General features: G+C 47.8%; 1 protein-coding gene across 1 annotated transcript; it reads left to right on the top strand.

Annotated features, from left to right (window-relative positions):
• The first annotated feature begins 19 nt into the window (after nucleotides 1-19).
• CKAP4 (cytoskeleton associated protein 4) lies at nucleotides 20-11,615 on the top strand. The gene is made up of 2 exons (XM_049884252.1): nucleotides 20-675; nucleotides 9,142-11,615. The coding sequence occupies exons 1-2, from the start codon at nucleotides 235-237 to the stop codon at nucleotides 10,468-10,470; spliced, it is 1,770 nt and encodes a 589-aa protein (XP_049740209.1). The 5' UTR covers nucleotides 20-234; the 3' UTR covers nucleotides 10,471-11,615.
• Nucleotides 11,616-13,618: the final 2,003 nt, after the last annotated feature.

Below are 13,618 nucleotides of genomic sequence, written 5' to 3'. Positions count from 1 at the left end.
GCGGCGGCGGCGGCAGCGGCGGCGGGGCCCCCTCCTCCTTCCTCCCAGGGTCCGGCCTCCTGCCTCGCCCGCCCGCCCGCTCTCGCGCGCTCTCTCTCTCTCTCTGCCCCTCCGACGCCAGCAGCGCCCGCGTGCAGCTCTCCCAGCCCCGGGGGAGCCCGAGCAAGTTTCCCGGGCCGCGCGCCCCGCTCGCTCGCGTCCCAGCCCGCGGCCTCAGCCGCCGCCGCGCCCGCCATGCCCTCGGCCAAACAAAGGGGCTCTAAGGGCGGCCACGGCGCCGCGAGCCCCTCGGAGAAGGGCGCCCACCCGTCGGGCGGCGCGGATGACGTGGCGAAGAAGCCGCCGCCGCCGCCGCCACAGCAGCCGCCGCCGCCGCAGCCGCACCAGCATCAGCATCAGCAGAACCAGGCGCACGGCAAAGGCGGCCACCGCGGTGGTGGCGGCGGCGGCAGGTCCTCCTCCGCGGCCGCCGCCTCGTCCTCGGCGTCCTGCTCGCGCAGGCTGGGCAAGGCGCTCAACTTTCTCTTCTACCTCGCCCTTGTGGCGGCGGCCGCCTTCTCGGGCTGGTGTGTCCACCACGTCCTGGACGAGGTCCAGCAGGTCCGGCTCAGCCACCAGGACTTCTCCCGGCAGCGGGAGGAGCTGGGCCAGGGCTTGCAGGGAGTCGAGCAGAAGGTAGGTACCCTCGGCCGCCTCGAACCCCCACCACCCGGAGCGCCCCCGGGACCCACAGCCGGGCCCCTCTCCTGCCTCGGCCCAGTCCTCCCCTCTTCCCCGCAAGCCCCTCCGAGTCGCGTAGGCGCCGGCCCGACCTGGCTCTCGAGGGTTCACTCCTCCCCCGTCCCCTCTCGTTCCGAGCCAGACCCCAGACCCTCTTTGTTAATGGCTGCGGAGGAATTGGCTCCGAGGGGATGGACCTCTGCAAGGATGGTTGGGCCAGGGGGAGGGTGGGCCAAGGGCATGTCACAGGACATTAGCGGTGACCTGTAAGGAAGCCGGCAGGCCCTCGGGAGCCCGTTCTTTTTGGATTAGGAACCGTTGAATGGGCAGTTGTGTGAAGCTTGGAAGGCAGCAGGCGCATCCCTGGAAGCTTCTGGCAAGGCCGCACCTCCGCTCTCCCAGTGGGGGACATATGAGCCAGTTTTTAATAGTTCCTGGAGCTTGAGAAAGGAAAAACTAGTATTCTTACTCATTTGCGAACTTCCATCTAAATATATGAGGCCCCTTGGGACCCATGTGGTTATTTGAAGTAGCACACTTCAGCTTTAGAGGGAAAGAAACGCTGGAAAATACCAGGTCGTACTGGTGAATACACCTCCATACAGGTACATTTGTACCGTGTTTAGACAGCTTTGGTATCATTTAATCCTCATAGCAGCCCTGGGAAGGAAGTGGGACTGGTGGTTTTGACTCCATTTTCCAGACTAGAAAATTGAGGTTTACAGAGATGAATTGAATCTCTGTAATGAATTGACAAAGACCTCCAGCTAGCAAGTGGCAGAGTGATAACGTTTTAGGTCATTGCCCCTTCCATTCTTCCTGAACTGCCCAGTTAGGAGTCCACAGGAGCCTAGATGAGGCATGGATGGTCCCTGCTCTGGTTTGTCCAGACCAATCTTTGTTTGCCTCCTCCGGCCTCCACTAATTTCATTGCTCAATGAAAGTTGCATGACCCAGACAAAAAATCCCGCCACTTTGGAGCCGGGAACTACTGCCTCCTTTTCCCAGCATGCTGCCTGTCCTGCCGAGTTTTCTCTGTACTTTTGTTGAGTATGCAGGACTAGGAATTTCTTCCAAAGACTGGCAGATCAACTGGAATGAGTCAGCCTGCTAAATGATGCAGGCCAAGGGAGGTGACTTTTCTAAGGGAATTAAGTAGGCAGTGCTGCTTTGCCTTACCCTGGATGTCAGGTGACTCTTAAAAAATAGACATACTGCCACAGCATAATCACTAGCCTCTCTGTTTCCTCTCTTTCGTCCACCCACCTATCAATCATAATATTTATTGCAGCCTGATAGTCATGGCTCTGCGTAGGTAGGCCTTGTGGAGGCTCGAAGAATTAAAAGACAGGGCCTTTCCCATTGCAGAGAAGGTGTGAATCGTTTGTAAAGGAGCATACAAGTAGGTGTCAGTTGAGGGTAATTGCTGTGCAGGTTCAGGTTCAGGAGAGTGGAATTTGCCAAGTCCTGTGTGCCTGGTATGGACTTGATGGCAACGGCAGTGGTTCTTTGGTTTTGGTGTGCCTGGTGGCCAGAGTAACTGGTTGCTGTCAAGCTGATTCCGACTCATGTTGACCTCACGTGTCAGAGAACTGTGCTCTGTGGGGTTTTCAGCGGCAGATTTTTTTTCCTGGGAACTAAATCGCCAGGGCTTTCTCCCGAGGCACCTCTGGGCAAACTTCAACTTCCAACCTTTCAGTTGGCAGCTGAGCACGTTAACCATTTGCATCACCCAGGGCTAGGATAGTGCCAGTCTTATGGTCAGTAAGTGTGGAAAGAACACATAGGTGTGAAGACAATCTTGAGCATGAAAGGAAGTGGCTCCCTAGCCCACAGTAGAGTGACATTTAGGGAGTAGTGAGAGAGGAGGCTGGATACTGAATCCAGGTTGAAGAGTTTGGCCTTTATTCCTGGTGCTTCCTCCCTGTACCTCCCTTATTTGTCTTGTTGCCCTTATTCCTCAGCTACGTACAGGTTATACAGATTACTTTCCTCTTGGAGGTTGAGTTTTTTCATCAACACAATGAGGGGAGGGCTCAGGCCAATTTTTTTTTTTTTTTAATTTTTATTGTGCTTTAAGTGAAAGTTTACAAATCAAGTCAGTCTCTCACACGAAAACCCATATACACCTTGCTACACACTCGCATTTACTCTCCCCCTAATGAGAAAGCCCACTCTCTCCCTCCACTCTCTCTTTTCGTGTCCATTTCACCAGCTTTTAACCCCCTCCACCCTCTCATCTCCCCTCCAGGAAGGAGGTGCCAACATAGTCTGAAGTGTCCACCTGATCCAAGAAGCTCACTCCTCACCAGCATCCCTCTCCAGCCCACTGTCCAGTCCAATCCATGTCTGAAGAGTTGACTTCGGGAATGGTTCCTGTCCTGGGCCAACAGAAGGTCTGGGGGCCATGACCACTGGGGTCCTTTTAGTCTCAGTCAGACCATTAAGTCTGGCCTTATGAGAATTTGGGGTCTGCATCCCACCGCTGTCCTGCTCCCTCAGGGATTCTCTGTTGTGTTCCCTGTCAGGGCAGTCATCGGTTGTAGCCGGGCACCATCTAGTTCTTCTGGCCTCAGGATAATGTAGCCTCTGGTTCATGTGGCCCTTTCTGTCTCTTGGGCTCATAATTGCCTTGTGTCCTTGGTGTTCTTCATTCTCCTTTGATCCAGGTGGGTTGAGACCAACTGATGCATCTTAGATGGCTGCTTGCTAGTGTTTAAGACCCCAGACGCCACTCTTCAAAGTGGGATGCAGAACGTTTTCTTAATAGATTTTATTATGCCAATTGACTTAGATGTCCCCTGAAACCATGGTCCCCAGACTTTTGCTCCTGCTATGCTGGCCTTCGAAGCATTCAGTTTATTCAGGAAGCTTCTTTGCTTTTGGTTTAGTCCATTTGTGCTGACCTCCCCTGTATTGTGTGTTGTCTTTCCCTTCACCTAAAGTAGTTCTTACCTAGTATCTAATTAGTGAATGTCAGGCCAAATTTTTAAGAATCCTCGCGACTCTGAAATTATTGAATTTATGACCACCTTTTAAGAACTTTAGTAGTGGCATCAGGCTTGGATTTAATGGCCGATGCATATTGTGCATTTATGTGCCAGGCTCTGTGCTAAGCATTTGAAAATTCATCATCTCTTTTGATCTTCACAACAACCTCAAGAGCTAAGTAGTAGTATTATCCCCCTTTTGCAGATGAAGAAACTGAGGCACAAGGAGGCTAAACAACTTTGCACGGTTACACAGCTAGTAAGTGGCAGGGCCAGGATTCAAACCCAGGCTGTCTAACTCCTAGGACCCTCTTAGCCACTCTGCTGTTCATTTTGTTGTCTTTCCCGTACCTACTAGCCTAGTACGTTAAAAACAAAACGCCATTGCCATTGAGTTGATTCTGACTCATAGCGACCCTATGCATAGGACAGAGCAGAACTGCTCATAGGGTTTCCAAGGAGCAGCTGGTGGATTCGAACTGCCAGTCTTTTAGTTAGCAGCCTGACCTCTTAACCACTTTGCCACCAGGGCTCCAGCAAAAAAAAGTGTCTAGTAGGGGCTTAATAAATACTTATTCCATTGACTTGGAACTCAGAACATGCCCAGAACAAGGTTAGAATTTTCCACAACATGCGGCCACTTCAGAGGCTGTCTGCACTTTTGGGGTGGCCAGTACATGAGAAGTTATTTTGCACTGAGGGGCCAAGAGCAGTTGGTTTTCTGACAGCCTAAATTTTAATCTTTTATAACTCCATCTGAGATGAGGCAGTGGTTGGGGTTTGGTTATCAGCAAGGAAATGTGCTTTATAGTATTACTTTTAATAATTGGTATCCACCATGGGCCAGGCATTCTATGAAGTGCTTTATATAACCACTTTTTCAGTACTGCCCACCACCCTCTCGGGCAGGTACGTCTTATTAGCACCATTTCACAGATGGGGCAGCTGAGCCTGGAACGGTTATGTTACTCCTTCAAGATCACACGCACACACCATAAGTGATGGAGCTGGGATTGGAGTCAGGGCAGTCTGACTCTGAACCACTCTACTCTACTGCCATATGGGTTGCCCACCTGGTCGCTCTTATTCTCCAGGTGCTCTCGGTATTGGAAAATGGCCCAGGTCTCCTGAATGGCTGTAGCACAGCCAATAGGCTGGCCTGGCCTTGCCTGGAAGATTCAGCACACACACAAGTGGGTCCAAGGCTTCAGAAAATGTTTGCAGGTCAGTTCTAGTCCCTCTGAAGAACCCGTGTTGCCTGGGAAGGCCCAAGGTGTAATGAACTAGGGACCCAGGTGGCATGAAGCAGTTGTGGGAGTGGGCTTGGGCCTGTTTGGGAGAGTTCAGTGAGACTCAGAGCTATTTGCGAAGGGTGAGTTCTCTGGCCCTGTTTCTTTATTTTCCCGTCTTGACTTTCTGGACAAGGAGGCAGACTTGGGGTTTAGGAAACCTCTCTTCTATGCACTCATGCATTTTGAACACACCTCTGTATGAGCAGATCCCATAGTGGCTAAGAGCTCAGGTTTTTAATGCTTAGCTCTATCACTTACCAGTTGTGTGACCTTAAACTCCCTAATCCTCAGTTTCCTCCTGTGTAAAAAGGAAATCAATGGAAGCAACATACTTGATATTATTACAAGGATGTAACCCTAGTGGTGCTGTGGTTTAATGCTCGGCTGCTAACCGAAAGGTTGGCGGTTCGAACCCCCCAGCCACTCTGTGGGAGACAGATGCTGCAGTCTTGGAAACCCTATGGGGCAGTTCTACACTGTCCTGTAGGGTTGCTATGAATCGGCATCAACTCAATGGCAAAGGTTTTCGTTTTTTGGTTTTATTGAGATAATGCCTGTAAGGTATTTTATATAGTTTTGGTACACAGTAACTTCCCTATTGAAGTTGAATGTCAGCCATGGCCAACCTCCTCCCCATCTCCTTCCCAGGCTCTGAGTTCCTTGCGGGGAGGGATCCTGTCCCACTTGTTACATTATCTCAGGCATCGTGCCCAGCATCTGCCACGTAGTGGGTACCCCACATATGTTCAGTTAGCAGATGCATCCAAGGCATATTGATGAGAACGAGTTCTTTGCCCGTAAAAATGAACAACTTAATCATCAGCAGGGGATACTTTCTGTGATGTTTTTATACTGATGGAGGTTGGTTGGTTTGGTTTCATCCATAATTTCAGATACAGTCCCCTTCCTAACTGTAAAGAGTCAGCCCAGGTTAGGGGTAACAGTCAGAGGGCAGAGGGGAAATGGACCAGCTTGGTCTTCATCAGAGGCTTTACTCTTTTAAAGAATTCACTCCTCGATTCATTCCAAAAGTATTGGGTGAACACCTGTCCTGTTACAGGTACTGTGCTCATCAGCCCCTGCCGCCATTCTGAGTGCCGCCCTTACACAGGCAGGTACTGTGATTCAATCACCTAGTTCGGAGGTGGCCTTCACTCCAGCACCTGCTTAACGTATCCTTTATGATGCAGGTTGAATTTGGTTGGGCAGGGAAACTGTTTAATATTCTGGAGTCCGTGGGAACCTTACTCTATCTCAAAATCATAGACTGGTAGAGCTAGCAGAAACTTTAGAGACCTGTTTCATAGATGAGGAACCTGGGCTTGGGAAGGGGAAGTGACATGCTTGTGTTCACAGAGCTGATTATTGGTGGAGCTGGAACTAGAGCCCAGGTGTCCGGGTCACATTCCCACTGTGTTTTCAGTTTATCCCCCTATCTTTTGGCATTGGGCTGAGGATGGTGCTAGAAATCTACGGACTTCTGAGGTACTTCAGGGCAAAGACAATGATAATAAAGGTAATACCTCTTGCCATCAAGTTGATTCTGACTTATAGCGACCCTCTAAGACAGAGTAGAACTGCCCGTAATCTTTACGGAAGCAGACTGACTGCCACATCTTCCTCCTGTGGAGTGCCGGTGGGTTCTAACTGCCAACCTTTCATTTGGCAGCTGAGCACATAACCACTGCACCACCAAAAGCAAAAAGCCAAACCTGTTGCTGTTGAGTCAATTACAGCTCAGAGCAGCCCTATAGGACAGAGTAAAAATGTCCCATAGGGTTTCCAAGGAGCAGCCGGTAGATTCAAACTGCCGACCTTTTGCTTAGCAGCCAAGCTCTTTAACTACTGTGCTATCAGAGCTTCTTAATGTAGGTGATGACTACCGTCTATTGCGTATTTGCTTTGTGTTAGGCATGGTTTAAGCATTTTGCATATATTAACTCATTTACTACTTGCAGGGCAGTTCTGTAAGTCAGATACTATTTTTATTCCCATTCTGCAGAGGAGGTAACCAGCCACAGATGAGCTGAATAACTTGTTCAAGATCACACAGCTGGGACGTATCAGAATTAGAATTTGAACCCAGGCAATTTGGTTCCAAGAGTCCTGGTGGTGCAAACCATTAAGCAGTTGGCTGCTAACTGAAAAGTTGGCGGTTCGAACCCACCCAGTGGCTCCACTGGAGAAAAACCTGGCGATCTGCTTCCATAAAGATTATAGCCAAGAAAACCCAATGGAGCAGTGTACTCTGTAACATGGGGTTGCTAGGAGTTGTAATCAACTCGATGGCATCTAACAACACCACCAGTTTGGTTCCAGAGCCACTATTTTTATTAGCGTCCTAATGTGGAAAATTTTAAGCATAAACAAAAGAAAAGAGAACAGTGTAATGAATCCCTGGTTACCTGTCACTCAGTTTCAATAATTATCAATTTTTTTTTCCGCCTACTACCCTGCCCCCCCCCCCTTTTTTTGCCTGGAGTGGTTGGGTTGGGTATGTTGAAATTAATCCCTGACACTTATTTCACCCAAAGTATTTTAGAATTTATTTCTAGTAGATAAGGGTTTTTTTCATTTCCTTTCCTTGTTTCTTTTAACAAAACACACTATTATCACACCAAGCAAAGTTAACAGTGTTTCCCTAATAGCATCTAATAAAACCAAAAAAACCAAACCTGTTGCGTTCAAGTAGTTCCGACTCATGGTGTCCCCATGCATTACAGAGTAGAACTGAGCTTCACAGAGGTTTTTCTTGGCTGGCCTTTCTTTTGCGGAGCAGCTAGGTGGGTTCAAACCACCAACCTTTAGGTTAGCAACTGATCGCAAACTGTAACCTAGTCCGTAATCAAATTTCCCTAATTCTCTCAAAAAAAGTCTTTTTTACAGTTAGTTTGAATTGGGATTTACATAAAGCCTGTGCGTTACTTATGATTGTTAAGCCTCTTAGATTTCTTTTAATCTGTGATAATTTCGCCTCTTCCCCGGTTTTAAAGTGCCATTTATTGTTGAAGATCCTGGTCATTTGTCCTGTAAATTTTTCCACGTTGGATTTGGCTGACTGCATCCTCGCCTTGTGTACGTGTTTCTCTATCTCATGTGTTTTCTGTAAACTGGTAGTTGATAGATTCAGGTTCTTTTTATTTTTCAAGAAAGTGTCAGAGGTAGCACTGTGTGCTTCCTTTGGCCCCCAGGTTTTAATCATCGTCCTACACAGCCTGTCAGTGTATGAAGTGGGCTGCCCCGGATAATTCCCAGGTCAGTGCTTGCTTAGGGTAGAATTTATTTAGAATAAATACGTGGTGGAAAAGCAAGATCATAGTGTATTCACACAGTCAGAGAATGTTAAGAAATTGCCTGCTCCACTGCTCGCATTTTACTGGGGAGGACACTGGGGTACAGAGAGGACAGTGACTCTTCAGGGCCGCACAGCTAGAAGTGTCGAGTAGAGACCAGAACCCTTGTCTTTTGCCTCCCAGCCCAGTGTCCCCCATGTACCTCAGACTTTTTCCTACAAAGACTTGTAAGGCTCAGTTGCCAGAGCCAGAAACTCACCTAAAACTGGCTTAAAGAGAATATGTTGACTCAAAAAGTTCTCTCTTTAAGCCAGTTTAAGCCTGAAGGAGTCTATGCCTTCAGGTCTAGCAGTTTTCCAGAGATTCAGACTGTGTCCTCAGAACGTTATCTTTCCTTCTCTGAGTTCTTTGTGTTGGTTTGATTCTCAGGCTGGTGTTCATTTGCTCGTTTGAGCAACTCTAGCTTTACCTCACCTATAGCTAGCAATCCCAGTGGAAAAGAGTTTTTCTTTCCCAGTAGTTTTAACAGGAGTCCTGGAATTGACCTCTTGGCCTGACTTAGGCTACATGCCCATCTCTGGGCTAATCACGGTGGCCCGGGGTGGGGCTGGAGCACAGAACATGTGGATTGGTCAGGCTTGGTTATGAAATCACTCATGGAATGCTTGGAGAGCAGGGCATCCTAGGGTTGGTCCCCCAAACCACATGGACTGTGTGGATGGATAGCTTTCCAAAGGAAAATTGTGGTGCCATTCTGGGAGAGGAGGCTAGGCAGGTACAACATAGCTGTGTATCATAAAACTCATCAGCTCTTCTCAGCAATTAACATCTAGATTTTGGTTACAGGTACAGTCTCTGCAAGCCACATTCGGGACTTTTGAGTCTGTCTTGAGAAGCTCTCAACATAAGCAGGATCTCACAGAGAAAGCTGTGAAGCAAGGGGAGAGCGAGATCAACCGGATCAGCGAAGTTCTACAGAAACTCCAGAATGAGATTCTCAAAGATCTTTCAGACGGGATCCATGTGGTGAAGGACGCCCGAGAGCGGGACTTCACATCCCTTGAGAACACGGTGGAAGAGAGGCTGACAGAGCTCACCAAATCCATCAATGACAACATTGCCATCTTCACTGACGTCCAGAAGAGGAGCCAAAAGGAAATAAATGACGTGAAGGTGAAGGTTGCCTCTCTGGAAGAATCCGAGGAGTATAAGCAGGACTTGAAAGCCGTGAAAGAAGTTGTGAAGGAAATTCAAACCTCTGTGAAATCCAAAGAAAAGGACATTGAGGCCCTGAGAAGCACCCTCCAGACCATGGAGTCTGATGTGTACACAGAGGTCAAAGAGCTGGTGAACCTCAAACAGGAGCAGCAGAAGTTCAAGGAGGTGGCTGACATGGGGCATGCCACCTTGCAAACCCTCACGGAGAAAATTCTCCAGTCCGAGGAGTCCATTTCTCGCCTCCCTGGGGAGATCAGGAGACTTGAAGAAGAGCTACACCAACTGAAAGCCGATTTCAACAGGCCAGAAGAAGATGGCATGTTCAAAAATGCCGACGCCTTCGAAGCGCTCCAGAGAAAGAGTCAGGGATTGGACTCCAGGCTCCAAAATGTGGAAGATGGAGTCCAGTCCATGCAGTCGACTTCTGTGCAGCAGACAGAGAGCCTGGAATCCCTCCTGTCAAAGAGTGAGGAGTATGAGCGGCGCCTGAGCGCCCTGCAGGAGCGCGTGGAAGGCCTGGGCTCCTCCTCAGAGGCGGACAAGGATGGCATGGCCAGCACTGTGAGGAGCCTGGGGGAAGCGCAGCTCTCCCTCTATACCGATGTGGAAGAGCTGAAGAGAAGTGTGGGCGAGCTCCCCAGCACTGTGGAGGCACTCCAGAAGGTGCAAGAGCAAGTCCACTCGCTGCTCAGTCAGGACCAAGCCCAGGTGGCCCATCTGCCTCCTCAGGACTATCTGGACAAACTTTCTTCTCTAGACAACCTAAAATCCTCAGTAAGCCAAGTGGAATCGGACTTGAAAATGCTCAGGACTGCTGTGGACAGTTTGGTTGCGTACTCAGTCAAAATAGAAACCAACGAGAACAACCTGGAATCAGCCAAGGCTTTGTTGGATGACCTGAGAAATGATCTGGATAGGTTGTTTGTGAAAGTTGAAAAGATTCACGAAAAGGTCTAAATGAATCGTGTGCACAGGGTGTGGTTTTAAAAGTCCGACTTCTCATGACCAAAAAATGTTTTGTGTTCTCCCGCCGTCTCACACCACAGCCCCACCACGCCCGCATTCCTTGTCCCCTCTTAAAGAGTGGTAGACACTACCTGGAACACCAGGGCATTGCATTTTTGTGCCCAGTTAACTTATTTACAATTATTACCACACGCCATTGGTTTCTTAAGTTTTCTGCTTCTGCTTTTGGTTGGTTTCCTGAAGGCCCAGCCCTTGTGAAGCAGTGGTGATTTTCAGAAGGGATGTCTCTAGTGTTAGAGAAAAAAGATAAGGCTTCAGCTCAAGGATTAACAGAAGCAGATTAACTCTAACCTCAAAGAATCCTGCTTGATGGCAGGGCCGAATAAAAAAAGGAGGAGAAGGGGAGGTCCTTTTATTTCTAATTGTTTTTAAGGAAAAATTAGTTTTATTTTTTTAATACTCCTAGCTGAGGTTTTCATGCGATAATAACTCACTTCTTGTCTTCCACTTTAAACTGGTTAAAACTCGTAAATGTCAGCTCTGAAATGGGAAGGGAAAAAGCCCCTCAGTTTTCAGTGTCAAAGAATCAGCTACTTGGCATTTAATTGGTCACCTCCCGTGGTGTGGGTGTCTTTTCCATTCGCCCTGTAGTCATGTCGAAGGTAACTATGCAAAGAATTCAGGCGGTTCGAATCCCTTGTGGTCTGTCTATGTCAGCTCCTTTGGCTGGGTCACCACAGGATGCATGGGTTTAGAATCCCAGCAAGTGGAGTCCTTGGGGTCTTTCAAGAAATTATGTGCGCTGTCCACAAAGGAACTGGGTGTCTCCTTGGGGAACGGAGGTGGCATCTTTTTTAGAAATGATGTCCATGAAGAGGTTTGCTGTGGGAGCAGACCCCCATTTGTAAGTGGGGAAAGTGTGCACTGCATTTTGTAATTGTTTGCCGTACGCCTTTCCCTTGGAGCTGTCCTGTTCTATAATGGCTGTCTTGCCCTTCAAAAAAGAAGAAGAAAAAAAAAAAAAAAAAGCTGAAAAGAAAAAGGGAAAAAAAAAAAAGGTTGTTTAGTTTACTGTGAAATGAACTGTATGGCTTATTTACAGTATTTTTAATTCTTAATAAATACCTGAGCTTTGTTACGACTTTTCTAGAGTGACTGCTTTCTGAGAATTTGATATATTTTAGGTATGTTTTCAATTTTAAGACTTTTTTGTTTTTCGATTCTAAAACCAATATGGCCTTACTCTTAAGGCCTGGGAATATGCTTTGGATAGACAATTAAGCAAATTTTTAGGTCATTGCTGGTCTCCAGCTTTGTTAGCTAAAACAGTGGATCTCAACCCTTGCTTCCTGTTAGAATCTTCTGGAGAACTTTTAAAAAAGAGCCTGGGTCCTGCCTGTATGGATTCAGATTCAGTTGGTGTCAAGAGGACTGGCCCTGGCATTTTAAAGTCTCCCTAACTAATTCTAGAAAAATCCCAGTGGTGTAGTGGTTAAGAGTTCAGCTGCTAACCAAGAGGTTGGCAGTTCGAATGTACGAGGCACTCCTTGGAAACACGATGGGGCGGTTCTGCTCTGTCCTGTAGGGTTGCTATGAGTCAGAATTGACTCGATGACAGTGGAGTGACTTGATTTTTTTTGTTTTAACTGATTGTAATGTGCAGCCATGGTTGAGAACCACGGCCTTAGACCATCTTAGTGACCGTGGGCCCTCATGCATACCTGGGCATGCTTCCTTTACTTTCCTAGGTTGCCTGTCACCTGTTAGTTTCCATTCGGCCCCAACTCATGGTGACCCCGTGCACAATGGGAAGAAATGCTGCCTGGTCCTGTGCTATCCCCATAATCATTGTGATTTATAGGGTTTTCATTGGCTAATTTTTGGAAGTAGATTGGCAGGCCTTTCTTCCTAGTCTGTCTTAGCATCTTAGCAACACACAGGCCTCGACAGAGGGGTGGTAACTGCGCATAAGATGTGTTGGCCAGGAATCAAACCCCGGTCTCCCACGTGAAAGGTAAGAATTCTACCACCTAACCATCACTGCCCACCGCCTACCACTCACTAAGAACAGTTGCTATTTGCTGAGCACTTGTGTGCTGAGCACTTGTGTGCTGAGCACTTTATAGGCTTTGCTTTTAGTCTTCCTATACTCTGAGGTAGGTGATATCATTGCACATTTTACAGAGGGGAACCAGGCTGAGAAGCAGCCAGTGTCATGCCAGATCATTAGCTAGGAAGTGGCAGGGATGAGACTGGATCCTAGCCCCTGGTCTTAACTGTTAACTACTGTGAGTCCACCTCCTTCAGCATCCTCCACCTCCCACCAGTGCAGGTCCAAGGTGACCTGTGAGCACCTGCTGTCCCTGCTGGTACTGTTTCAGAGCCTGGGGCTGCACAGGCCCAGGGCCTCTTTTCTCTCCCACCCAGTAAGTAGAGGGGGGCCAGGACCTGGCATCCATGGCTTCAGACCCACTTCTCTGGCTTGTTGATTGGTCATTCTGGGTTCTTGAGGCAACATCCTCAAGGCTTTACAACTCTGAGCTTGATGTTTCCTCCCAAAATAGTTAGCAAATCGAATAGGGCTCTGTGTAGGTGTTATAAATCCTCTTTATTTTAAGGTCTAAAGATTCATATGTATGCTTTAATAACTACATTATTTTTGGGAGGGTGCTGAGCAGCATAACCTCCCATACATGAAGAAATTAAATTCTGGTTCTTTCTCAGATCAGTTTGGTCACACTGGGCATATTCTTGCTCTTCCTTCTGTCTTCTGAAGTTTCTAATTCTGTACTAGGAGTCCCTGGGTGGTGCAAACAGTTAAGATGCTAACTGCAAGGTTGGAGGTTTGAGTCCACTCATGTGCCTCAGAAGAAAGGCCTGGTAATCTTCCCAAAATAATCATTGAAAACCCTATGAAGCACAGTCCTACCCTGACACATAGGGTCACTATGAATTGAAATCGGCTTAACCATGACTAGTAGTCTTGGGCTATGGAGTGGTTTAATAGATTCTCATGTAATATAGCAGAGAGCATCTGTAAACGTCAAATATAAATTCAAGTGGTAAAAATAAAGGGAATATATTATGAATTCACATATCCCACAGGATGGCATTTAGAGATAGGTCTTACCCCAGATGA

This window comes from Elephas maximus, chromosome 4 (assembly GCF_024166365.1).
Source record: "Elephas maximus indicus isolate mEleMax1 chromosome 4, mEleMax1 primary haplotype, whole genome shotgun sequence".
NCBI lineage: Eukaryota > Metazoa > Chordata > Mammalia > Proboscidea > Elephantidae > Elephas > Elephas maximus.
This window is presented reverse-complemented; position numbering and strand designations above follow the sequence as displayed.

What these genes read in the sequence shown, in the direction of transcription:
- CKAP4 (XM_049884252.1), top strand. Translation starts at nt 235, where the DNA reads ATGCCCTCGGCCAAACAAAGGGGCTCTAAGGGCGGCCACGGCGCCGCG. An exon ending in TGCAGGGAGTCGAGCAGAAG is followed by an intron (nt 676 to 9,141) that starts GTAGGTACCCTC and finishes TTTTGGTTACAG; the next exon opens with GTACAGTCTCTGCAAGCCAC.